The sequence below is a fragment of the Petromyzon marinus genome, chromosome 71, assembly GCF_048934315.1.
Source record: "Petromyzon marinus isolate PM22_M1 ecotype Great Lakes invasive population chromosome 71, UKy_Petmar_22M1.pri1.0, whole genome shotgun sequence".
NCBI lineage: Eukaryota > Metazoa > Chordata > Hyperoartia > Petromyzontiformes > Petromyzontidae > Petromyzon > Petromyzon marinus.
Genome location: NC_133737.1, coordinates 75,121 through 101,535, shown reverse-complemented (window position 1 = coordinate 101,535; position 26,415 = coordinate 75,121). Strand labels below are relative to the sequence as shown.

Sequence of the window (26,415 nt, the reverse complement as noted above, 5' to 3'; positions counted from 1 at the left end):
ACACACACTTATACACAGGTTGTACACACACACTGTATACACAGTTTGTGCACACACTGTATACACAGGTTGTACACACACATTGTATACACAGGTTGTACACACACTTATACACAGGTTGTACACACACACTTATACACAGTTTGTACACACACACTTATACACAGTTTGTACACACACACTTATACACAGTTTGTACACACACTTATACACAGTTTGTACACACTTATACACAGTTTGTACACACTTATACACAGGTTGTACACACACACTTATACACAGTTTATACACACACTTATACAGTTTGTACACACACTTGTACACAGTTTGTACACACACTTATACACAGTTTGCACACACACTTATACACAGGTTGTACACACACATTTATACACAGTTTGCACACATACTTATACACAGTTTGTACACACACATTTATACAAAGGTTGCACACACACACTTATACACAGTTTGTACACACGCTGTATACACAGTTTGTACACACACACTTATACACAGGTTGTACACACACTGTTTACACAGTTTGTACACACACACTTATACACAGGTTGTACACACACACTTATACACAGTTTGTACACACACACTTATACACAGTTTATGCACACACTGTTATACACAGTTTGTACACACACACACACTTATACGCAATTTGGTCTCACACACTTATACGCAGTTTGTACACACATGCTGTATACACAGTTTGTACACACACGCTGTATACACAATTTGTACACACACACTTATGCACAGTTTGTACACACACTTTTACACAGTTTGTACACACTTATACACAGGTTGTACACACACACTTATACACAGTTTGTACACACACATACACAGTTTGTACACACACACTTATACACAGTTTGTACACACTTATACACAGTTTGTACACACACACACTTATACACAGTTAGTACACACACACTTATACACAGTTTGTACACACACTGTATACACAGTTTGTACACACACACTTCTACACAGTTTGTACACACACTTATACACAATTTGTACACACACACACTTATACACAGTTTGTACACACACACTTATACACAGTTTGTACACACACACTTATACACAATTTGTACACACACACACGTATACACAGTTTGTACACACACACTTATACACAGTTTGTACACACACTGTATACAGTTTGTACACACACTTATACAGTTTGTACACACACTTATACACAGGTTGTACACACACACTGTATACACAGTTTGTGCACACACTGTATACACAGGTTGTACACACACATTGTATACACAGGTTGTACACACAATTATACACAGGTTGTACACACACACTTATACACAGTTTGTACACACACACTTATACACAGTTTGTACACACACACTTATACACAGTTTGTACACACACTTATACACAGTTTGTACACACTTATACACAGTTTGTACACACTTATACACAGGTTGTACACACACACTTATACACAGTTTATACACACACTTATACAGTTTGTACACACACTTGTACACAGTTTGTACACACACTTATACACAGTTTGCACACACACTTATACACAGGTTGTACACACACATTTATACACAGTTTGCACACACACTTATACACAGTTTGTACACACACATTTATACAAAGGTTGCACACACACACTTATACACAGTTTGTACACACGCTGTATACACAGTTTGTACACACACACTTATACACAGGTTGTACACACACATTATATACACAGTTTGTACACACACACACTTATACACAGGTTGTACACACACACTTATAGACAGTTTGTACACACTTATACACAGTTTGTACACACACACTTATACACAGTTTGTACACACACACTTATACATAGGTTGTACACACACTTATACACAGTGTGTACACACACTGTTTACACAGTTTGTACACACACACTTATACACAGGTTGTACACACACACTTATACACAGTTTGTACACACACACTTATACACAGTTTATGCACACACTGTTATACACAGTTTGTACACACACACACTTATACGCAATTTGGTCTCACACACTTATACGCAGTTTGTACACACATGCTGTATACACAGTTTGTACACACACGCTGTATACACAATTTGTACACACACACTTATGCACAGTTTGTACACACACTTTTACACAGTTTGTACACACTTATACACAGGTTGTACACACACACTTATACACAGTTTGTACACACACATACACAGTTTGTACACACACACTTATACACAGTTTGTACACACTTATACACAGTTTGTACACACACACACACTTATACACAGTTAGTACACACACACTTATACACAGTTTGTACACACACTGTATACACAGTTTGTACACACACACTTCTACACAGTTTGTACACACACTTATACACAATTTGTACACACACACACTTATACACAGTTTGTACACACACACTTATACACAGTTTGTACACACACACACTTATACACAATTTGTACACACACACACTTATACACAGTTTGTACACACACACTTATACACAGTTTGTACACACACTGTATACAGTTTGTACACACACTTATACAGTTTGTACACACACTTGTACACAGTTTGTACACACACTTATACACAGATTGTACACACACTTATACACAGGTTGTGCACACACTGTATACACAGTTTGTACACACACTTATACAGTTTGTACACACTGTATATAGTTTGTACACACACTTATACACAGATTGTACACACACACTTATACACAGTTTTTACACACTCATACACAGTTTGTACACACACATACACAGGATGTACACACACACTTATACACAGTTTGTACACACATTGTATACACAGGTTGTACACACACTTATACACAGGTTGTACACACACACTTATACACAGGTTGTACACACACTTATACACAGTTTGTACACACACACTTATACACAGGTTGTACACACACTGTATACACAGTTTGTACACACACTTATACACAGGTTGTACACACACTTATACACAGTTTGTACACACACACTTATACACAGTTTGTACACACACACTGTATACACAATGTTCACGTTGTTGAGTTCACGCACACCAAAGGGTCAATGTTCAATAGAGGGATCAATGGAATAGGAATCTTAATAAACTTGAACTCTAACCCCGCTTTCTGACGTCACCGCTGCACTACCTCATCGGCGTGGGGGGGGAGGTGTGTTCCCCGCTAGTGACGTCATGTCACCTGCTGCCGCGTGACGTCACGAGACACCAGGAAGCTGCCGTACTCAACGCGCGCGCTCACTGTGAGCCGAGGTGAGAAGTTCACATCGTGGTTGTTGTTGTTGTTGTCGTGTTGTTGGTGGTGGTGGTTGTTGTTGTTGTTGTTGTTCACCCAGGTACAGCCTCGCTCCTCGCTCTCTCTCGTAGGGACATCAATTGAGTAGCAGCGAGTAATGGAATCGACGTCCAGGTCGGAACGTTACAACGCGGGGCCTAGCCATGCGGGGCCTCGCCTCCTGCCCATCGCCTGATTGCGTTTGCTTTAATTATCTGATTCGACTCATACAGACATTGACTTTAGATACACACAGACATGGACTTTAGATACACACACACATTGACTTACACACACACATTGACTTACACACACACACATTGACTCACACACACACATTGACTTACACAGACACACATTGACTTACACAGACACACATTGACTTACACACACACATTGACTTACACACACACATTGACTTACACACACATTGACTTACACACACACACATTGGCCTACACACACACAGACATGGACTTTAGATACACACACACACATTGACTTACACACACAGTGACTTACACACACACACATTGACTTACATACAGTGACTTACACGCTCACTTTGAGCCATGCACACACATCGACTGACACACACACACAGCGACTTACAGATATATGGCGTTGCCTGTGCAAAAAATACACAGACACACGTAGACTTACACACACATGGACTCACACACACATGGACTCAAACACACACACATACACTTACACACACATAGACTTACACACAGACACACAGTGACTTACACACACATGGACTCAAACACACACACATAGACTTACACACACATGGACTCACACACACATGGACTCAAACACATACACTTACACACACATAGACTTACACACAGACACACAGTGACTTACACACACATGGACTCAAACACACACACATGGACTCAAACACACACACATGGACTCAAACACACACACATAGACTTACACACACATGGACTCAAACACACAAAGATCCCCCATATAGCCTTAACAGACTGTAGGGGCAAGTGCTGTTAGCGAGCACCTATGAAGGCCGGAACGGTACACGAGGGGGTGGGTTTCCAGCACCACGCCCGGCCGCCTTTGTCTCCCCAGTGGCGATGTTTACTACACACCGCTACACCAGGTACTCATTTTAGGCTGAGTCGACCTAGGGGAGGCCCGGGACCGGTTCAGATAATCGTCACTGGTGTTGTCCGTGAGCGGGAATCTAACCCGGGCTGCCAGGTTCATAGCGTAGCGTAGCGCTAACCGCTACACTATCGCTCCCCACACACACATGGACTGACACAGACATCGACTTACACACACATCCACTTACACACACATCCACTTACACACACATCCACTTACACACACATCGACTTACACACACACATCGACTTACACACATATCGACTTACACACACATCCACTTACACACACATCGACTTACACACACATCGACTTACACACACATCGACTTACACACACATCGACTTACACACACATCGACTTACACACACATCGACTTACACATCGACTTACACACACATCGACTTACACACAAATCGACTTACACACACATCCACTTACACACACATTGACTTACACACACATCGACTTACACACACATCCACTTACACACACATCGACTTACACACACATCGACTTACACACACATCGACTCACACACACATCCACTTACACACACATCGACTTACACACACATCGACTCACACACACATCCACTTACACACACATCGACTTACACACACAAAGACTTGCACAGCAATCCCCGATGATGCCACAGCTAGAGCAATTTTCCCTCTCTCTGGCGAGCCTTAGCGAGGAGCAGTTTGAAAACAAAAGTCTTCCCAGTACTGGCAGGTGCGTCAAGGGGAAAAACAAAAAAGACTCAATTTGTAGTCTCAATGTCTTCCAAGATGTTCGTGTGGGCTTGACTTTGTGCACGCGTGAGCCTTGGTTAATTTCCGTGAGTAAATATACGAAGCCGTTAAAGCACAATGGCATATTTAACGTAGGGCCTCTTGAGCAAGGGCATGCAGGTTGTCCGTGTAGGGCGTTGGTAGTCCCATAGACGCGAGGTATTTAGCACCAGTGCAGTGCAGTTTGTCCTGAAGGAGGATGAGGGCCTGTTTGAAGATCACATCAGAGAAGTTGACGTCGAGGTTTGTATTTTGTCATTGAGCTCCGTGGAGGATGTCCTTACTCATGCCCTCTTTGTATTTTTTGGCAGAGTCCCCATGGGGTTAGATGGGCTGCAAACTTGAAGATTTATGCAGAAGAGCAATGTCAGTTGGGAAAGGGGACTGAGCATCAGAAGCTTCTGTCATAGCTTCATGAAGATGGTGGAAGATCTTGCACAGGGGAGGGCAGTAGGGAAACGATCCATCGGTTGTGAACCTGAATTAGCGAGTTTGTGGCAGGTCTGAGCGTTGTTTGAAATCCACCATGCTCAGTATTTCTGTGAAGATATAGAGGATAGCCATCATGGGCCAACTTGAGCGTCTTTCAAGTAGTTGCATGGATACCTCTTGGTACAGCTGTGGTCTTGCATACATGGTGCATTTGGATAGAACTGGCCACATGGGCCATGGACCATTTGGTTGCAGACCACATAACAAAAGGGCAGGGTCTTGATGAAGGTGAGGTAGCTCAGTACTGATAAATGTGTCAATGTGAATTGCATGAATTGTTTCCCTCATCCATTGGGAAATGTGAGCATGAGGAAGAGGACGTTTTTGCCACCCAATGGTGTGCAAGGTACTGCTTGTCTATCCAAAGACGCCGCCTTAGTTGGTCGTGATAAGCATCATGAGGCAATAAACTTTGAGTTTGAAGACCCTTGCTAAGATGTCATGTCTGTCTGGTGGCATTTGGTTTGGATAAAGCTAAAGCTGGATCTCCTTTCATTCTGGATTGCAAAGTGAAGGTGATGTAGAGATGGGGCGTGGCATATTGGCTGATGTACGTCATGGCATCTTGAGTCTTCTCATGCATGTATCTTGGTGGAGCTGTGAAGGATGAAGGCAAAGCAACTAATCTGCCCATATTGTGAGCGTTTGTATCTCCTTCGGCATTGATGTCGCCCCAGAGATGAGCATACTGTTCACACGCAGTCGGTTTTTTATTCAGTTGAATGCAAAGAAGTTGCTCACTCTCAATGTTGGCATACTAATCGACAACATACTGGTGAAAGAGGTTGGCGCACCATCATATGCGGTTTCCTCCTCTGTCCATGATCACGAAGGATTATAAGTATTTTTAGCAAAGACAGTTTTGAGAGGATGTCTTTGTCCTGCAGCTTTGTAATTGGAGGAATGTTGATGTGGTAGGCATCTTGACAGGAAAATGTGTTATTGTAGGGAATCGCATGCTCTGTTATTGTCAGGAAATCGTGCGATGGTGTTTTCTTGGTATGAAGGAACAATGTCCCTCTGGCAATGTTCCTCACCCACCGTAAGAAAGCAAGGTCAACGATATTTGGGGCATTGAACCTCCCTGCGTGCTCCCCGCTTTAGTGAAAAGTAAAGGTGCGGTACGGCGAAATAGAAATGGATGATGTTCCCACCAATGTAACAAAACGATAGACGAAATGCAATGGGCTCTAGCTAAGAACGTCCAACGTATTTAGCAGTATAACATATTCATCAGCATCGCAGTACTACGTATGACTAAATAGCGTGACGTCAACAATCGAACCAATAGAAATGCATTGAAGAATTAAGCTGTAGTAAGTGTAAATGAAAGAGCATCAGTATGCACAGGTAAGTTGAGAAGCATGATACAGTCTAGATTATAGACTGCCAGTACGCCGACTCAAAGAAGATATATAAATGTGTGTCGTTAAACCCGCCTACCACCTGACAACAGCCAACTAGTAAGGGTTGTCACGTCAAAAGAACGTGGCAAATTCGTCACTAGTACAGCACACCGGTTGTGTGTTGGAGAGCCAAGCCACAACATTTACAATCTGAGTACGATGTTTTTCGCCAGTAATTATAACCAGCTTCATCAGGCGACAGCCAAATGTCGTGGCTTGGCTCTGTAGGAATACAAATCGGCTCGCTGGGATTATAGCTCAGGACGCTAACCGTTGGACTACCGCTCCCCATTCAAGCACCAACATCTAAGATATAGTATTTATTCAGAACTTGCTAAGTTACCCGGCTTCGCACAGGTCTCAGTAATCAAACATTAAGAGTAATGTCTTGCCATGCTGGCTTTGTTAGAACAATTGATTTCTGACAGTGAAGTCGGTAAATGTGTGTTTTTGTAACGGGTTTTCGGTTGTGTTATACAATCGCAGGGCTCGTATTAATATTAATATTAGCATTAATACCGAGCAGATGAAGGTGGCCAGGCATGGTTCTGGACACACTACCACCTTTTTACCATGCCAGTGTGTGACAATGTCAAGTTTGTATTTGCAGTAAAGTATATTAACGATTGAACATGGAGGTTAAATCAAAACAATAGCTTATTTTAATTTTCCTCTGGGACTTTTTGTAAGAATGGAAACAGGAAGTTATCACAGCACACGTGCAGCTGAAGTCAGAACTGTTCATCCCAGCATTCAAGCAAATCTAAGACTGGCTTCACACCTCTAAATTGTGATTGAACATTAATTTTATGCATTTCTGCATAATGCAGATAGTATTATTTTCAACAGCCTTTGCTATAAAATTTTGATTTAAAGCTTTCGTGACTGCAGTAATTCATATTCTTAGTTTTTTCGGTAAAGTCACGTTGAAAGGAAACAACAAAATAATAAAATATATATTTTTTATTAGGCAAGACAAAGCCTTTGCTATGTTAGCTTAATTTTGCTTTTATAAATATTGCTATTGTTGCCAGGCATCCGAAATTGTGTGCTTGGTGTTTTGGGTTGATATTTATTTTGAAGATACTAGGGCCTCCGGGCATATTTATAACCATTTGCCCTCTCATTGTGTGCCTTAACAGCCCGTATGATGGATTGGGGAATATCTTGAGTATATGAATAAATATAGACGTGTAAGTCATGTTTGACTACGTTTATAAATGTATTCCTCTGTGCCTTGATACTGACGTAGATGGTGTGGATATTTTTTTCTGTCTGCAGCTGAAACATTCTTCTGACGCTTCATCGGCAGAATTGGTCTGATGGAGCAAAGGCACTCGGCGCAGCCCGGTTCAACAAGACAACAATGGGACCAGGATGCAGACAGCACGGATTGTGCTGGAAGTGTGACACGGCACCAGAGAACTCACACAGGAGAGAGACCCTTCAAGTGCACTGTGTGTGAGAAGGCATTTTTAGATTCATCACATCTTAAAATACACCAGAGAACGCACACGGGAGAGAAACCCTTCAGGTGTACTCTGTGCGGGAAGCCCTTTGCACTGTCATCACAACTTAAAGTGCACCAGAGAACGCACACAGGAGAGAAACCCTTCAATTGCGCCGTCTGTGAGAAGGCATTTGCATGGGCATCAGGTCTTCAGATTCACCAGAGAACACACACGGGAGAGAAACCCTTCAAGTGCAGTGTGTGTGAGAAGGCATTTTCACAGTCATCAAATCTTAAAATACACGAGAGAACGCACACAGGAGATAAACCAAACAAGTGCAGTGTGTGTGGGAAGGCGTTTTCAAGTTCATTTTATTTTAAAATACACCAGAGAATACACACAGGAGATAACCCCTTCAAGTGCACCGTGTGTGAGAAGGAATTTTCACAGTCATCAAATCTTAAAATACACCAGAGAACTCACACAGGAGAGAAACCCTTCAAGTGCAGTGTGTGCGGGAAGGCGTTTTCAAGTTCATTTTATCTTAAAATACACCAGAGAATACACACAGAAGATCAACCCTTCAAGTGCACTGTCTGTGAGAAGGAATTTTCACAGTCATCAGATCTTCATGTACACCAGAGGACACACAGGCATCAGGAGATCCCCAAGGAGTGTAGTCTGAAATCGACTTGTGAAAGTCAAAGTGCTGCAATGAGCCCATCCCTGCTGAAAATAGAACCAGAAGAGAATCCCAGCTTGGACACTTTTAAAGGTATCGAGGTGAAATGTGAAGATGTGAAATGTGAAGAAGTGATGGTGAAATGTGAAGATGAAGATTCAACTCCAAAACCGGACCTTCACATCGATGGAGGCAACGTGAAGCAGGAGGAGAATTCTGACTGTGAGGCAGAGCGAGGCAACTCCCAGCAGTTTGTGGAAGTGGAGGTGTGGGTGGACTTCTTAGGCAAAACAAAGTCAAATGGAGACCCTGTGGATGTTGTAAGCCAGAGACAATGAAGCTCCAATAGATTCACCTTCGTCACAGGCCTTTAACGAAAATAACGTGAAGTCGAACACTCAGCTCCTAGGTTCAACCTGCAGAGTAAGAGCGGTCAGTCTTTGCGGACCTGCGGGTTGGGTAGATCGCTTGCCAGGAGCCAGAGCCAATAATCTCCGAAGCATTCACTACGTTATAATAATACTAATATTAGCATGTATGTGGCGCTTGCTTAATCACCTCAGCAACTCGGAGTTTTGTATCATCTCATCACAAACACTGGAAGAGCACGCCGTTTAGCGTCCTCTGGTCTAACACCGTTTGACACGAGGCTCAAAAGAAAGCTGTCTCTGGTGTGGACCAATCAGTTTCAAAGACAACGCATCATATCAGTGTTTTTTGTTTGCATTCCGACCACAAGTATTGTGGTCAGAATGCATCGACGTGATTCCTCGTGAGAGGTTTCAGTTTGGTGTTTTAACATCTCGACAGCTTTTGATTTAAAGCTTTCGTGACTGCAGTAATTCATATTCTTAGTTTTTTCGGTAAAGTCACATTGAAGTGAAACAACAAATTATATATATTTTATTATTTTGTTGTTTCCCTTCAACGTGACTTTACCGAAAAAACTAAGAATATCTCGACAGCTGTTTCCAGAAAAAAGTAGAAAACCTATTCTCACTCGAAGAGCATGTTTGAATATACAGTAAAACCTTGGATTGCGAGGATTATTCTTTCCAGAAAACGTGTTTGTAATCCAAAGCACTCGTATGTCAAAGCAAATTTCCCCCATAAGAAATCGTGGAAATTCTAGATTTAAAGCTTTCGTGACTGCTAGGATCCATACTCTTTGGTTCTATTGGGTAAAGTCACGTAGGTGAAAAATAAAATGACAAAAAATCACGACGTTTCGGCCACAACACAAGCGGCCTTCATCAGGTGAAGGGACGAGACTGTCTGGAGGACAGCGCTGGAGTGAGAGAAGCCACGCTCAGATCACGACATTTAAGCTGTGTGAGAAGAAAAACACCAAGCGCCTTGACAAAGGAATTAGCATATAATTTAGCATTGAAATGGCTCATTGAAATAGCTAAGTTAAAGTATACACATCCGCAGAGGTACCCCTTGACAAAGGAATTAGCATATAATTTAGCATTGAAATGGCTCATTGAAATAGCTAAGTTAAAGTATACACATCCGCAGAGGTACCCCTTGACAAAGGAATTAGCATATAATTTAGCATTGAAACAGCTGAGTGATTAGCTTGTAACTGGTCACAGAAATAGCTATGTTAAAGTCAGAGCATACACATTCACCGAGGCACCTAGTACTCATCAAACAGGAGAATTTAGCATTGAAATAGCTGAGTGATTAGCTTGTAACTGGTCACAGAAATAGCTATGTTAAAGTCAGAGCATACACATGCACAGAGGCACCTAGTACTCATCAAACAGGAGAATTTAGCATTGAAATAGCTGAGTGATTAGCTTGTAACTGGTCACAGAAATAGCTATGTTAAAGCTGGTGCAACCACTCACCATTCGTGAGAGTGCCCCTTCAAATCGCAACCCCGCAGGCGAAGTTTAGTTTGAGTGTCGGAATCGGAGGCTGACACGGAACGATTTAACTTGATCTGTAGCGTGTCCTCTGTGCAGACAACTGGAAGAGGACTCTTGAAGAGGGGAGTTGGGGGGGGGGGGTGGTGGGAGATGACAGGCGCTGTCTCTCCAAGTCGCTCCACAGCCTACAAGGCTCAACGGTCTTCTCCTTTGGTTCTTTCGGTAAAGTCACCACCACCACCACGTAGAATGAGAAAAATAAAATAATAAAATAACACGGCAAAATTCTCTCGATGTTTCTGCGGGGCCGCAACGCAAGCTTGCATTGTGGCCCGCTGGCCCTCCCGGGGGCCCCGGGGGGGGCCTCGTGCGGCCGGTGACCGCGAACCTCGCGACGGAGCTGGGCCTGGTCGGAGGGCCTCCTGAGAGAGGCCCCCCGGGAGAGAGAGGGAACCAGGGAACTGGCATGGGCTAAAGCTCGCGGGGGGAGGAGAGGGAGAGAAACGTTTCCCACCCCACCCTGCGTAGAGTTCCAGGTGAAGAGGTCCGTCACCCCCTTCGGGTATCAGACTCTCGCCACCTGCAGAGCGAAGCGCCTGCAGTAAAAAAAAAACCAACACGGCTTGCCTCCGAAGGGCAAGTCTCCGTCGCCAACGAGGCCTCACTGCAACCGGCGTCGGAAGCGGTTTTTAAAATATATATAAAATTTTATTTTTTAATTTTTTAATTTTTTTAACTTGCCTACCTGCATGAGACGGACACGAGGAGCACAGTCCGTGGGCGCGAACCGGGGCCGAGTTGAGGGGGACCCCCCCCCCCCCCCCCCCCCCCCCCCGCAGGGGCCCGGTCCCGCGCACGCCCCCCCCCCCCGCAGACGGAGCCTGGGGGCGATGCCGGCGCTTTGGCTTGAAGAGAATTACCCAAGCGGGAGGGGCGTGGGCGGGGGAGAGAGAGGGGTGGGGGGTGAGGGGGGTGAGGGGTGGGGGGTGAGGGGGGGGGGGAGACACTTCCTCGTCCACCGGGAGATGTCGGGCCGGCTCCGGCGGTGAAGCTGGGCATCGTCCTGGCGGCTGGCGAGGCGGTTGGACTCGCTCGCTCGCTCGGGAGTCGCCACGGAGTCGCCACGGACATCCACGCCCGCGGGTTCCTGAAGCGGAAAGCGGCCTCTCGTCATCACCGCCTCCACCGCCTCCGCCGCCTCCGCCGCCTCCGCCGCCTCCGCCGCCTCCCAACTCGGGAGCGCGGTGAGCCCCCCCCACCCACCGCCCCCCCCGCCCGAGACGCCCGACCATCGGAGGTCATCCCAGCAAAACTCCGGTGAGTCACGGCACCACACATGCTCTGCCACCACCCCCCACCACCCCCCACACTACACTCCACTCCACACGGCTCACCGCGCCGCTCGTGACACATCACGCGCCGCGGGCTCCAGTTCAGTGTGAGGGGTGTGGGTGCGCCTGGACCGGGTCGGTGGTCCCAGTTGGCTCATGGGGGTGGTTGCTGCGTCGGCCGGATCCGTCTGCGGTTGCGGCTTCCGTTGATCGGGGCGGGGGTCGGGGGTCGGGGGGTCGAGGTTCCGGGTGCCGGTTGACGCTGGGGCGTCGGCAACGATTATCATCTCCGATTATCTCCGGTGCAATCTGTGACGTTCCGTGCTACGCGGCAGACGGGGAGGATCCTTGGGCATCGTCGGTGAAATCCGGGCGGGAATTTGTATCGGCGATATTAAGCTGTCGGGGCCAGCCTTGGTTTCGTCGTCCCTCGCGGTCCGATGTTTGTTGGGGGCGGATTTTTTTTTTTCTTGTTTGGTTCTTTCGGTAAAGTCACCGCCACCACGTAGAATGAGAATGAAATAACGAATTGACAAAATAAAATAACGCGATAAAAATTCTCACGACGTTTCGGCCGCAGCCTACAAGCGGCCTTCATCAGGTGAAGGGACGAGACTGTCTGGTAGGACAGCACTGGAGTGAGAAAGCCACGCTCAGATCACGGCCTTTAAGCTGTGTGAGAGGAAACAAAGCGCCTTTACAAAGGAATTAGCATAGAATTTAGCATTGAAATGGCTCATTGAAATAGCTAAGTTAAAGTATACACATCCGCAGAGGTACCCCTTGACAAAGGAATTAGCATATAATTTAGCATTGAAATGGCTCATTGAAATAGCTAAGTTAAAGTATACACATCCGCAGAGGTACCCCTTGACAAAGAAATTAGCATAGAATTTAGCATTGAAATGGCTCATTGAAATAGCTAAGTTAAAGTATACACATCCGCAGAGGCACCCCTTGACAAAGGAATTAGCATATAATTTAGCATTGAAATGGCTCATTGAAATAGCTGAGTTAAAGTATACACATCCGCAGAGGTACCCCTTGACAAAGGAATTAGCATATAATTTAGCATTGAAATGGCTCATTGAAATAGCTAAGTTAAAGTATACACATCCGCAGAGGTACCCCTTGACAAAGAAATTAGCATAGAATTTAGCATTGAAATGGCTCATTGAAATAGCTAAGTTAAAGTATACACATCCGCAGAGGTACCCCTTGACAAAGGAATTAGCATATAATTTAGCATTGAAATGGCTCATTGAAATAGCTAAGTTAAAGTATGCACATCCGCAGAGGTACCCCTTGACAAAGGAATTAGCATATAATTTAGCATTGAAATGGCTCATTGAAATAGCTAAGTTAAAGTATACACATCCGCAGAGGTACCCCTTGACAAAGAAATTAGCATAGAATTTAGCATTGAAATGGCTCATTGAAATAGCTAAGTTAAAGTATACACATCCGCAGAGGTACCCCTTGACAAAGGAATTAGCATATAATTTAGCATTGAAATGGCTCATTGAAATAGCTAAGTTAAAGTATACACATCCGCAGAGGTACCCCTTGACAAAGGAATTAGCATAGAATTTAGCATTGAAATGGCTGAGTGATTAGCTTGTGACTGGTCACAAGGCGCTTTGTTTCCTCTCACACAGCTTAAAGGTCGTGATCTGAACGTGGCTTTTCTCACTCCAGCGCTGTCCTACCAGACAGTCTCGTCCCTTCACCTGATGAAGGCCGCTTGTGTTGTGGCCGAAACGTCGTGAGAATATTATTGTGTTATTTTATTTTATCAATTTATTATTTTATTATCATTCTACGTGGTGGTGACTTTACCGAAAGAACCAGAGTGAGAATATTATTGTGTTATTGTATTTTATCAATTTATTATTTTGTTCTCATTCTACGTGGTGGTGGTGACTTTACCGAAAGAACCAGAGTGAGAATATTATTGTGTTATTTTATTTTATCAATTTTATTATTTCGTTCTCATTCTACGTGGTGGTGGTGACTTTACCGACAGAACCACACAGTGAGAATATTATTGTGTTATTTGATTTTATCAATTTATTATTTTATTCTCATTCTACGTGGTGGTGACTTTACCGACAGAACCACAGTGAGAATATTATTGTGTTATTTTATTTGATCAATTTTATTATTTCATTCTCATTCTACGTGCTGGTGGTGACTTTACCGACAGAACCGAAGAAGATGTTGATGTTCTGTTCTTGTTATTGAGGCACCGCGGAATTCGGGTTCTAGATTTGAAGCTTTCGCGTCTGCAAGGATTCCTACTCTTTGTTTTTGTTTTTCCCTTCTCGGTCAAGTCGCGTAGGTGAAGTAAAAACGAAACGGAACAACTGAATTAAATGGCGACGTTAAGGAGGCCTCGCCAAGCCTCTCCCCGTCTTCAGGTGGAACGAGTCGCAGACATTCTGCTGCGACAGTTCCACCTGAAGCATGGTGTTGCCTCCGAAACTTCGCCGTTTAATTTAGATGCCTTTTGTGTTTCATTTTAATTTCTCACCTACGCGACTTTACCGGAAGGGGACAAAACAACAAAGAGTATGACTCTTAAATTTTGATTTAAAGCTTTCGTGACTGCAGTAATTCATATTCTTAGTTTTTTCGGTAAAGTCACGTTGAAGAGAAACAACAAAATAACAAAATATATATAAAACAATAAAAAAAATTCTCACGACGTTTCGACCATAACTCAAACGGTCATCACCTGATGATGACCGTTGAGAATTTTTTATTGTTTTATATATATTTTGTTATTTTGTTGTTTCTCTTCAACGTGACTTTACCGAAAAAACTAAGAATAAGTATGACTCTTCTTTGGTTCTTTCGGTAAAGTCACGTAGAATGAGAATAAAATAATAAATTGATAAAATAAAATAACACAATAATATTCTCACGACGTTTCGGCCACAACACAAGCGGCCTTCATCAGGTGAAGGGGAGCGAGACTGTCTGGTAGGACAGCGCTGGAGTGGACAGTCTCGCTCCCTTCACCTGATGAAGGCCGCTTGTGTTGTGGTCGAAACGTCGTGAGAATATTATCGTGTTATTTTATTTTATCAATTTATTATTTTATTCTCATTCTACGTGGTGGTGACTTTACCGAAAGAACCAAAGAAGATGAATCATTGCAGTCACGAAAGCTTTAAATCGAAAGAGTATGAAATTCGGGTTCGTTTTTATCGTCCCGTGTTGTTGCAGCCGGGGACGGCCGCTGGCTGTACGGGGCCGGGGGGGTGGGTTGACGGAGAGGTGCTACGGGAGGCTGTGACACACGGTCGTAAGGGCGGTGGCCACGAACCACGTCCGCTACGGCCGCCACCCTGGGGGGCACCGTGGTGGGGGCGACGCTGTGATCCCTCCCAGCCACAGCCCCCCCTCGGCGAGGGGGGGCTGTGTAAAAGCCGGGACCCGGAGGAGGCTGAGGGGGCGGGGGGTGGGGGGCCAGTACGACACGAGCGAGATGAAGAGCCGGCGAGGAAAGAAATAACGTCGACTGGGCCAGGCCCTGGGAACGCCTTTGGCCCGCTGGCCCTCCCGAGGGCCCCGGGGGGCCTCGTGCGGCCGGTGACCGCGAACCTCGCGACGGAGCTGGGCCTGGTCGGAGGGCCTCCTGAGAGAGGCCCCACTCCACATGGACTGCAGCAGCTTAGAAGCCGCTAACTCGGCAGTCGGCAAGAAGACAAACAAAGATGAAACAAAGATCCCCCGTGTAGCCTTAACAGACTGTAGGGGCAAAGTGCTGCTAGCGAGCACCAGCTATGAAGGCCGGTAACGGTACACGAGGGGGTGGGTGGCCAGCAACCACGCCCGACCGCCTTTGTCTCCCCAGTGGCCGATGTTTACTACACACCGCTACACCAGGTGCTCATTTGAGGCTGAGTCGACCTAAGGGGAGGCCCCGGGTACCGGTTTCAGATAATCGTCACCGGCGGTGTTGGTGGTGGCCGTGAGCAACGGGAATCGAACCCCGGGGTCGCCAGGTTCATAGCGCAGCGTAGCGCTAGCCGCTACTACACCATCGCTCCCCACAAGAAGACAGAACGCACCCACACGCACCCACACACACACACAACGCGCCTGTTGGTGCTAATAAGATCGTTCCAAAAAGTAATCTTTGGTGTTTTTCGAAAAGGGTTGCCATGCCAGGGTGGTGCGTTAACTATCCGTTGATCGTGAAGAGCATTGTTCTGTCCCTTGAGTTGCATGAATGCGGTGATTTTAGAAGTGTTTTAGTCGTGTGTTTTCATCAGTTGCATAACCTTGCAAGTACGCCCAGGGTACTGTATGTCCGGAATCACATCTTTTACAGACGGAACCAGATCACGGATTTTACGTGATGTGTTGAAATGGACCTGGATCTTGTGTTCATTCAAGATTTTGGAGATCTTTTTTGTGATCCCCGCAAAGTAGGGTAAAGTGATGGTTTTGAAAGGCTCCTCAAGAGGGTCCTTCATCATAATCTTGGTTCTTTCGGTAAAGTCACAACGTAGAAGGGAAACAATAAAATAATAAAAATATAAAACATTAAAATTCTCACGACCTTTCGACTGCAACACCACAAGCAGCAATCATCATCAGGTGGTGAAAACCACAGCAAGGACAATTTGAAAAAAAGTGGCGTTTTTATTTTTAACGTTAGCACCACGGAGAGCGATTTGGCAGTTTTTCAGATGGACGAGTCCATCTATGTTCAGATGGACGAGTCCATCTATGTTCAGATGGACGAGTCCATCTATGTTCAGATGGACGAGTCCATCTATATTCTTAGTTTTTTCGATAAAGTCACGTTGAAGAGAAACAACAAAATAATAATATATAAAACAATAAAAAAAATTCTCACAACGTTTCGACCATAACTCAAACGGTCGTCTTCAGAAGTAAAGTCACGTTGAGAATTTTTTTTATTGTTTTATATATATATTTGATTATTTTGTTGTTTCTCTTCAACGTGGTGACTTTACCGAAAAAACACTAAGAATATGAATTACTGCAGTCACGAAAGCTTTAAATCAAAAGAGTCCATCTAATGTTCGGAAAAGAGGAGGATGGGGGGGGGGAGACGAAAAATTAATGGATGCGGTCGTGAGCAATCAATCAAGACCCCGAAATGGTTTCTCAAATCCTTCCAATGGTTGTAATTAATGTGTTCCCGGACTCACCGAAGGACGCCTGTCGGATTTGAACCTCGAACCTCTGCAACGATAGGAGAATGCACGACCACTATGGCTTCCCTCAATCTGAGTACTGTCGGTGTCGGCCTCATCCGACAGACATCAACTTCTTCTTTGGTTCTTCCGGTAAAGTCACCACCACCACCAGCACCACGTAGAATGAGAACAAAATAATAAATTGATAAAATAAAATAACACAATAAAATTCTCACTGTGGTTCTGTCGGTAAAGTCACCACCACCACGTGGAATGAGAATAAAATAATAAATTGATAAAATAAAATAACACAATAATATTCTCACTCTGGTTCTTTAGGTAAAGTCACCACCACGTAGAATGAGAATAAAATAATAAAATTGATCAAATAAAATAACACAATAATATTCTCACTCTGGTTCTTTAGGTAAAGTCACCACCACGTAGAATGAGAATAAAATAATAAAATTGATCAAATAAAATAACACAATAATATTCTCACTGTGGTTCTGTCAGTAAAGTCACCACCACCACCACCACGTAGAATGAGAACAAAATAATAAATTGATAAAATAAAATAACACAATAAAATTCTCACTGTGGTTCTGTCGGTAAAGTCACCACCACCACGTGGAATGAGAATAAAATAATAAATTGATAAAATAAAATAACACAATAATATTCTCACTCTGGTTCTTTAGGTAAAGTCACCACCACGTAGAATGATAATAAAATAATAAATTGATAAAATAAAACAATAATATTCTCACTGTGGTTCTGTCGGTAAAGTCACCACCACGTGGAATGAGAATAAAATAATAAAATTGATAAAATAAAATAACACAATAATATTCTCACTGTGGTTCTGTCAGTAAAGTCACCACCACCACCACGTAGAATGAGAATAAAATAATAAAATTGATCAAATAAAATAATAAAATTCTCACTGTGGTTCTGTCAGTAAAGTCACCACCACATAGAATGATAATAAAATAATAAATTGATAAAATAAAATAATATTCTCACTGAGGTTCTGTCGGTAAAGTCACCACCACGTGGAATGAGAATAAAATAATAAAATTGATCAAATAAAATAACACAATAATATTCTCACTGTGGTTCTGTCAGTAAAGTCACCACCACCACCACCACCACGTAGAATGAGAATAAAATAATAAATTGATAAAATAAAATAACACAATAATATTCTCACTGTGTGGTTCTGTCGGTAAAGTCACCACCACGTAGAATGATAATAAAATAACAAATTGATAAAATAAAATAACACAATAATATTATCACTGTGTGGTTCTGTAGGTAAAGTCACCACCACCACGTAGAATGATAATAAAATAATAAATTGATAAAATAAAACAATAATATTCTCACTGTGGTTCTGTCGGTAAAGTCACCACGTAGAATGATAATAAAATAACAAATTGATAAAATAAAATAACACAATATTCTCACTGTGTGGTTCTGTCGGTAAAGTCACCACCACGTAGAATGAGAATGAAATAATAAATTGATAAAATAAAATAATAATATTCTCACTGTGGTTCTGTCGGTAAAGTCACCACCACCACGTGGAATGAGAATAAAATAATAAATTGATCAAATAAAATAACACAATAAAATTCTCACTTTGGTTCTTTCGGTAAAGTCACCACCACCACGTAGAATGATAATAAAATAATAAATTGATAAAATAAAATAACACAATAATATTCTCACTCTGGTTCTGTCGGTAAAGTCACCACCACCACGTGGAATGAGAATAAAATAATAAATTGATAAAATAAAATAACACAATAATATTCTCACTCTGGTTCTTTAGGTAAAGTCACCACCACCACGTAGAATGATAATAAAATAATAAATTGATAAAATAAAATAACACAATAATATTCTCACTGTGGTTCTGTCGGTAAAGTCACCACCACGTAGAATGATAATAAAATAAGAAATTGATAAAATAAAATAACACAATAATATTCTCACTCTGGTTCTTTCGGTAAAGTCACCACCACCACGTAGAATGAGAATAAAATAATAAATTGATTAAATAAAATAACACAATAATATTCTCACTGTGTGGTTCTGTAGGTAAAGTCACCACCACCACGTAGAATGAGAATAAAATAATAAAATTGATAAAATAAAATAACACAATAATAATATTCTCACTGTGGTTCTGTCAGTAAAGTCACCACCACCACGTAGAATGAGAATAAAATAATAAATTGATAAAATAAAACAATAACATTCTCACTGTGGTTCTGTCGGTAAAGTCACCACCACGTAGAATGATAATAAAATAATAAATTGATAAAATTAAATAACAATATTCTCACTGTGGTTCTGTCGGTAAAGTCACCACCACGTTGAATGATAATAAAATAATAAATTGATAAAATAAAATAACACAATAAAATTCTCACTGTGGTTCTGTCGGTAAAGTCACCACCACGTGGAATGAGAATAAAATAAATTGATAAAATACAATAACAATATTCTCACTGTGGTTCTGTCGGTAAAGTCACCACCACCACGTAGAATGATAAAATAACAAATTGATAAAATAAATTAACACAATAATATTCTCACTGTGGTTCTGTCGGTAAAGTCACCACCACGTAGAATGAGAATAAAATAATAAATTGATAAAATAAAATAATATTCTCAGTGTGGTTCTGTCGGTAAAGTCACCACCACGTAGAATGAGAACAAAATAATAAATTGATCAAATAAAATAACAATAATATTCTCACGACGTTTCGGCCACAACACAAGCGGCCTTCATCAGGTGAAGGGATTTATTATTGTGTTATTTTATTTCATCAATTTATTATTTTATTCTCATTCTACGTGGTGGTGGTGACTTTACTGACAGAACCACAGTGAGAATATTATTGTGTTATTTTATTTTATCAATTTATTATTTCATTCTCATTCTACGTGGTGGTGGTGACTTTACCGAAAGAACCAAAGAAGATGAATCCTTGCAATCACGAAAGCTTTAAATCGAAATTTAGACATCAACTTCTTTTTAAATACGAAATAACACAATGAAGTACATTTCAATGCAGTCATTACATTTTGTCAATATGCCTATCGATAATTTAGAATTATAAATTGACGAATACTCGTCTGATTTTTTTATACTCCTTGGTTCCATTCCTGGAAAAGTCACCACGTAGGTAAAAAAATAAATAAAACAACAAAAATTCTCACGACGTTTCGGCCACAACACAAGCGGCCTTCATCAGGTGAAGGGACCGGGCTGTCCGGAGGACAGCGCTGGAGTGAAACACGGAGCCAAGCTCAGACCGCGACCTTTAAGCTGTGTGTGAGAGGCATTAAGGTGCCTTGACAAAGGAATTGGCTGATTGGCTGTTTTTCACTCCAGCGCTGTCCTCTGGACAGCCCGGGGTCCCTTCGCCTGATGAAGGCCGCTTGCGCTGTGGCCGAAACGTCGTGAGAATTTTTTGATGTTTTATTATTATTATTATTATTTTTTTACCTACGCGGTGACTTTTCCAGGAATTAGAAGCAAAGAGCGGGGATCCTTGCCGTGACGAAAGCTTCAAACCGAGAAAGGATCTGTTGCTAGCGTGTGAGCGGGCTGGGCCGCTCGGAGTTCCACCCAAACGCGCAGAATTAAAAAGAGCTGCCTTCAGATCCCTGAAGGCAGCTCTCCCTGGTGAGTCACTACATCTGTCTGTCAGGCCTTGCGTCGAGCGGGGAAGTCTTCGCGTCGAAGGCGGCGAGTGGTTGAGTGAGTGAGTGGGTGAATGAGTGGGTGGGTGAGTGAGTGGGTGGGTGAGTGAGTGAGTGGGTGAGTGAGTGAGTGGGTGAGTGAGTGAGTGGGTGAGTGGGTGAGTGAGTGGGTGGGTGAGTGGGTGAGTGAGTGGGTGGGTGAGTGGGTGAGTGGGTGGGTGGGTGAGTGGGTGGGTGAGTGGGTGAGTGAGTGGGTGGGTGAGTGAGTGGGTGAGTGAGTGAGTGAGTCAGTGGGTGAGTGGGTGGTGAGTGAGTGGGTGGGTGAGTGAGTGGGTGAGTGGGTGGGTGGGTGAGTGGGTGAGTGAGTGGGTGGGTGAGTGGGTGGGTGAGTGAGTGAGTGGGTGAGTGAGTGGGTGAGTGAGTGGGTGAGTGGGTGAGTGAGTGAGTGGGTGGGTGAGTGGTTGAGTGAGTGGGTGAGTGAGTGAGTGGGTGAGTGAGTGGGTGGGTGGGTGAGTGAGTGAGTGGGTGAGTGAGTGAGTGGGTGGGTGAGTGGGTGGGTGGGTGAGTGAGTGAGTGGGTGAGTGAGTGGGTGGGTGAGTGGGTGGGTGAGTGAGTGAGTGGGTGGGTGAGTGAGTGGGTGAGTGAGTGGGTGGGTGAGTGGTTGAGTGAGTGGGTGAGTGAGTGAGTGGGTGAGTGAGTGGGTGGGTGGGTGAGTGAGTGAGTGGGTGAGTGAGTGAGTGGGTGGGTGAGTGGGTGGGTGGGTGAGTGAGTGAGTGGGTGAGTGAGTGGGTGAGTGAGTGAGTGGGTGAGTGAGTGAGTGGGTGGGTGAGTGGGTGGGTGGGTGAGTGAGTGAGTGAGTGGGTGAGTGAGTGGGTGGGTGAGTGGGTGGGTGAGTGAGTGAGTGGGTGGGTGAGTGAGTGGGTGAGTGAGTGGGTGAGTGAGTGAGTGGGTGAGTGGGTGGGTGAGTGAGTGGGTTAGTGAGTGAGTGGGTGGGTGAGTGAGTGAGTGGGTGAATGAGTGGGTGAGTGAGTGGGTGGATGAGTGGGTGAGTGGGTGAGTGGGTGGGTGAGTGAGTGGGTGAGTGAGTGGGTGAGTGAGTGAGTGGGTGAGTGGGTGAGTGAGTGAGTGGGTGGGTGAGTGGGTGAGTGAGTGGGTGGGTGAGTGAGTGAGTGGGTGAGTGAGTGGGTGAGTGGGTGGGTGAGTGAGTGGGTGAGTGAGTGGGTGAGTGGGTGGGTGAGTGGGTGGGTGGGTGAGTGAGTGGGTGGGTGGGTGAGTGAGTGAGTGGGTGAGTGGGTGAGTGAGTGAGTGGGTGAGTGGGTGAGTGAGTGGGTGGGTGGGTGAGAGGGTGAGTGAGTGAGTGGGTGAGTGAGTGGGTGAGTGGGTGGGTGAGTGGGTGAGTGGGTGGGTGAGTGGGTGAGTGAGTGGGTGAGTGGGTGGGTGAGTGGGTGGGTGAGTGGGTGAGTGAGTGGGTGGGTGAGTGGGTGAGTGAGTGGGTGAGTGAGTGGGTGGGTGAGTGGGTGAGTGAGTGGGTGGGTGAGTGGGTGAGTGAGTGGGTGAGTGGGTGGGTGAGTGAGTGAGTGGGTGAGTGGGTGAGTGAGTGGGTGAGTGGGTGGGTGAGTGGGTGGGTGAGTGGGTGAGTGAGTGGGTGAGTGAGTGGGTGGGTGAGTGGGTGAGTGAGTGGGTGGGTGAGTGGGTGAGTGAGTGGGTGAGTGGGTGGGTGAGTGAGTGAGTGGGTGAGTGAGTGGGTGAGTGGGTGGGTGAGTGGGTGAGTGAGTGGGTGAGTGGGTGGGTGAGTGAGTGAGTGAGTGGGTGAGTGAGTGGGTGAGTGGGTGAGTGAGTGGGTGGGTGAGTGAGTGGGTGAGTGAGTGAGTGGGTGAGTGAGTGAGTGGGTGAGTGAGTGAGTGACTGAGTGAGTGAGTGGGTGAGTGAGTGGGTGGGTGAGTGGGAGGGTGAGTGGTTGACTGACTGAGCGCTTCCTTGCTGGGATGATATTTAATCTTTTTGGTGGCGTTGGGCGACGTCTTCAACTATCGCCCTACCCAAGATGCCGACGTCTCTCGCTCTCTCCCCTACTCGCAATGGCGACGTCGTCCTCTCCCTTACCCAAGATGGCGTCGTCTTTCTCTCTATCCCCTACTCAAGATGGTGACGTGTTCCTCACACCCATTACCCAAGATGGCGTCGTCTTTCTCTCTCCCCCCTACTCAAGATGGTGACGTCTTCCCCTCTCCCCTTACCCAAGATGGCGGTTTCAGCGTCTCCTGACAATAGCGATGTCTTCCTCCCACCCTACCCAAGATGGTGACGTGCTCATCTCTTCTCCCTACTCAAGATGGCGTTGCCTCCCACACCCCCCCAAGATGGCGACGTCTTCCTTCACACCCGACCCAAGATGGCGACGTCTGCCCCCCGCAACTAAGATTGCTACGTCTTCCTCTCTCCCCTTACCCAAGATGGCGGCTTCAGCGTCTCTCCCCTACTCACAATGGCGATGTCTTCCCCCCCCTACCCAAGATGGCGACGTTTTCCTCTCTTGTCCCTACTCAAGATGGCGACGTCTTACCACCCCCCGCCCCACGATGGTGACGTTTTTCTCTCGCTCTCTCACCCCTACCAAAGATGGCGACGTATTCCTCGCTTCCCCCTACTCAAGATGGCGACCTCTCTCCACCCCTACACAAGATGGCGATGTCTTCCTCTCTCCCCCGCGCACCCGAGAAGTCGACGTTGTCCTCTCTCCCCCTACCCACGATGGTGACGTCTGCCCCCGCAACTAAGATTGCGACGTCTTCCTCTCTCCACCTACCCAAGATGGCGGCTTCAGCGTATCTCTCCCTATCCAAGATGGCGACGTCTGCCGGCCTCCCCCGCAACCTAGATTGTGACGTCTTCCTCTCTCTCCCCTACCCAAGATGGCGACGTCTTCCTCCCCCCTACCCAAGATTGCAACGTCTTCCTTTCCCCCTACCCAATATGAAGACATTTCTATCTCTTCTCATCTACCCAAGATGGCGATGTCTTCCTTTCTCTACCCTACCCAAGATGGTGACGTCTTCCTGTCCCCCTACCCAAGATGGCGACGTATTCCTATCTCTCCCCATCTACCCAAGATGGCGATGTCTTCTTTTCTCTACCCTACCCAAAATGGTGACGTATTCCTCTCCCCCTACCCAAGATGGCGACGGCTCCCTATCTTTCTCCTCCTACCCAATATGGCGACATCGTCCCCTCTTCCCCTCCCTACTCAAGATGGCGGCGTTCCCCCTCTCTCACCCCCTACCCAAGATGGCGACGTCTTCCCCTGCTCAAGTGGCGATGGTTTAATCCCCCGCCCAAGATGGCGACGGCTTCCTTCCCCCTACCCAAGATGGCGACGTAGAGCGGAAGTTGCGTCATACCTTTACATTCCACCATCTTGGTCAAAGGTTGGTTGGGAAGGTGGTGGTAAATTTGGATTTAAAGCTTTCGTGACTGCAGTAATTCATAATCTTAGTTTTTTCGGTAAAGTCACGTTGAAGAGAAACAACAAAATAATAAAATATTATTTTTTTCTCTTCAACGTGACTTTACCGAAAAAACTAAGATTAAGGTGGTGGTAGTTTGTCGCCATCTTACGTAGGGTTGTGGTGGTGGAGGGGATGCAACATCACCCGACCGGAAATAATTTGGCCGGTAGTGACGTCGCGAGCCGGGTTAGCTCCTCCCCCGCCCCTCGATTATGAACGTGGACCGGAAGTTACGTCAAAGTTCAATCATCCGCCATCTTGGTCAGGGGGTATTCCCACCTACCAACGCCCATTACAATACCGTGGAGTCGCCATCTTACGTAGGCGTGGATGGGCAACGCCACGTGACTGGCGGTAACGTCACCATCCGCATTAACCCCCCCTCATCCCCACCCCTCTATTGTTTAACATGTATCGGAAGCCATCTTGGTAGGGGGTACCCTCCGACGCATTGCAATACGGCGGTCGCCATCTTACGTAAGGGTTGGTAACTACCACGTGACCGGTAGTGCCGTCACCAATCGGCTCAAAACCTTCCGCTCTATCATTAACGTATACCGGAAATTACGTCATACTTCGATCTTCGGCCATCTTGGTAAGGGGTACCCCCAACATTATTCTTTGAGTCTTTCGGTAAAAGTCACGTAGATATTTTCTTTGAACCTATCGACGTGACTGTATCGAAAGACCCAAAGAATATTAATGCCCGCAGTCATGACAGCTTTAAGTCAAGATTTATACCCCCCCCAACCTCTTAATACAATACGGAGCTCACCATCTTACGTAAGGGGGGTGGGCAACGCCACGTGACCGGAAGTGGTTAACCCCCCCCCCCCTCCATAGAAACTCTGTTATTGACGTGTACCGGAAGAAGGCTATTTGTGTTGTGGCCGAAACGTCGTGATAATTTTATTGTCTTATTTCGTTTTATTGTTTTTATCCTCATTCTACGTGGTGGTGACTTTACCGAAAGAACCGAGAAGATTAATCCTTGCAGTCGCGAAAGATTTAAATCGAAATTTAGTGTACCGGAAGTTTAAGTCATTCCTCAACCTTCTGCCATCTTGGTTAGGGGTATTCCCCACCCGCGCTCATAGCAATACGCGGGTCGCCATCTTACGTAGGTTAGTGAGACAACGGCCACGTGACCGGTAGCGGCGCCACGTGACCCGGTAGCGACGTCACGAGCCGGCTCAGACTCCCCGCCTCAATTGTTAACGTGGACCGGAAATTCACGTCAAACTCCCGCCATCTTGGTCAGGTATACCCCTCCTCCATCCTTCACTTCAATACGCGGGTCGCCATCTTACGTAGGTTAGTGAGACAACGGCCACGTGACCGGTAGCGGCGCCACGTGACCCGGAAGCGATGTCACGGCCGGCTCAGACTCCCCACCTCAATTGTTAACGTGGACCGGAAATTACATCATACTCCCGCCATCTTGGTCAGGGATACCCCTCCCCCATCCTTCACTGCAATACGCGGGTCGCCATC

The 26,415-nt window shown here is 45.2% G+C and overlaps 1 protein-coding gene across 2 annotated transcripts; it reads left to right on the top strand.

Moving 5' to 3' along the window:
* Positions 1-3,224: 3,224 nt before the first annotated feature.
* LOC116957221 (uncharacterized) lies at positions 3,225-21,409 on the top strand. 2 transcript variants are annotated; one of them, XR_012930492.1, is made up of 3 exons: positions 3,225-3,323; positions 8,456-11,428; positions 17,868-21,409. XR_012930492.1 is itself a non-coding variant. In XM_076055258.1 (2 exons), exon 2 carries the CDS (start codon positions 8,497-8,499, stop codon positions 9,643-9,645), a length of 1,149 nt encoding a protein of 382 aa, XP_075911373.1. In that variant the 5' UTR covers positions 3,225-3,323; positions 8,456-8,496; the 3' UTR covers positions 9,646-11,888. The 2 variants fall into 2 exon arrangements, 1 of the variants encoding a protein (XP_075911373.1); XM_076055258.1 differs by lacking the exon at positions 17,868-21,409 and having other exon boundaries at positions 8,456-11,888.
* The last annotated feature ends 5,006 nt before the right edge of the window (positions 21,410-26,415 follow it).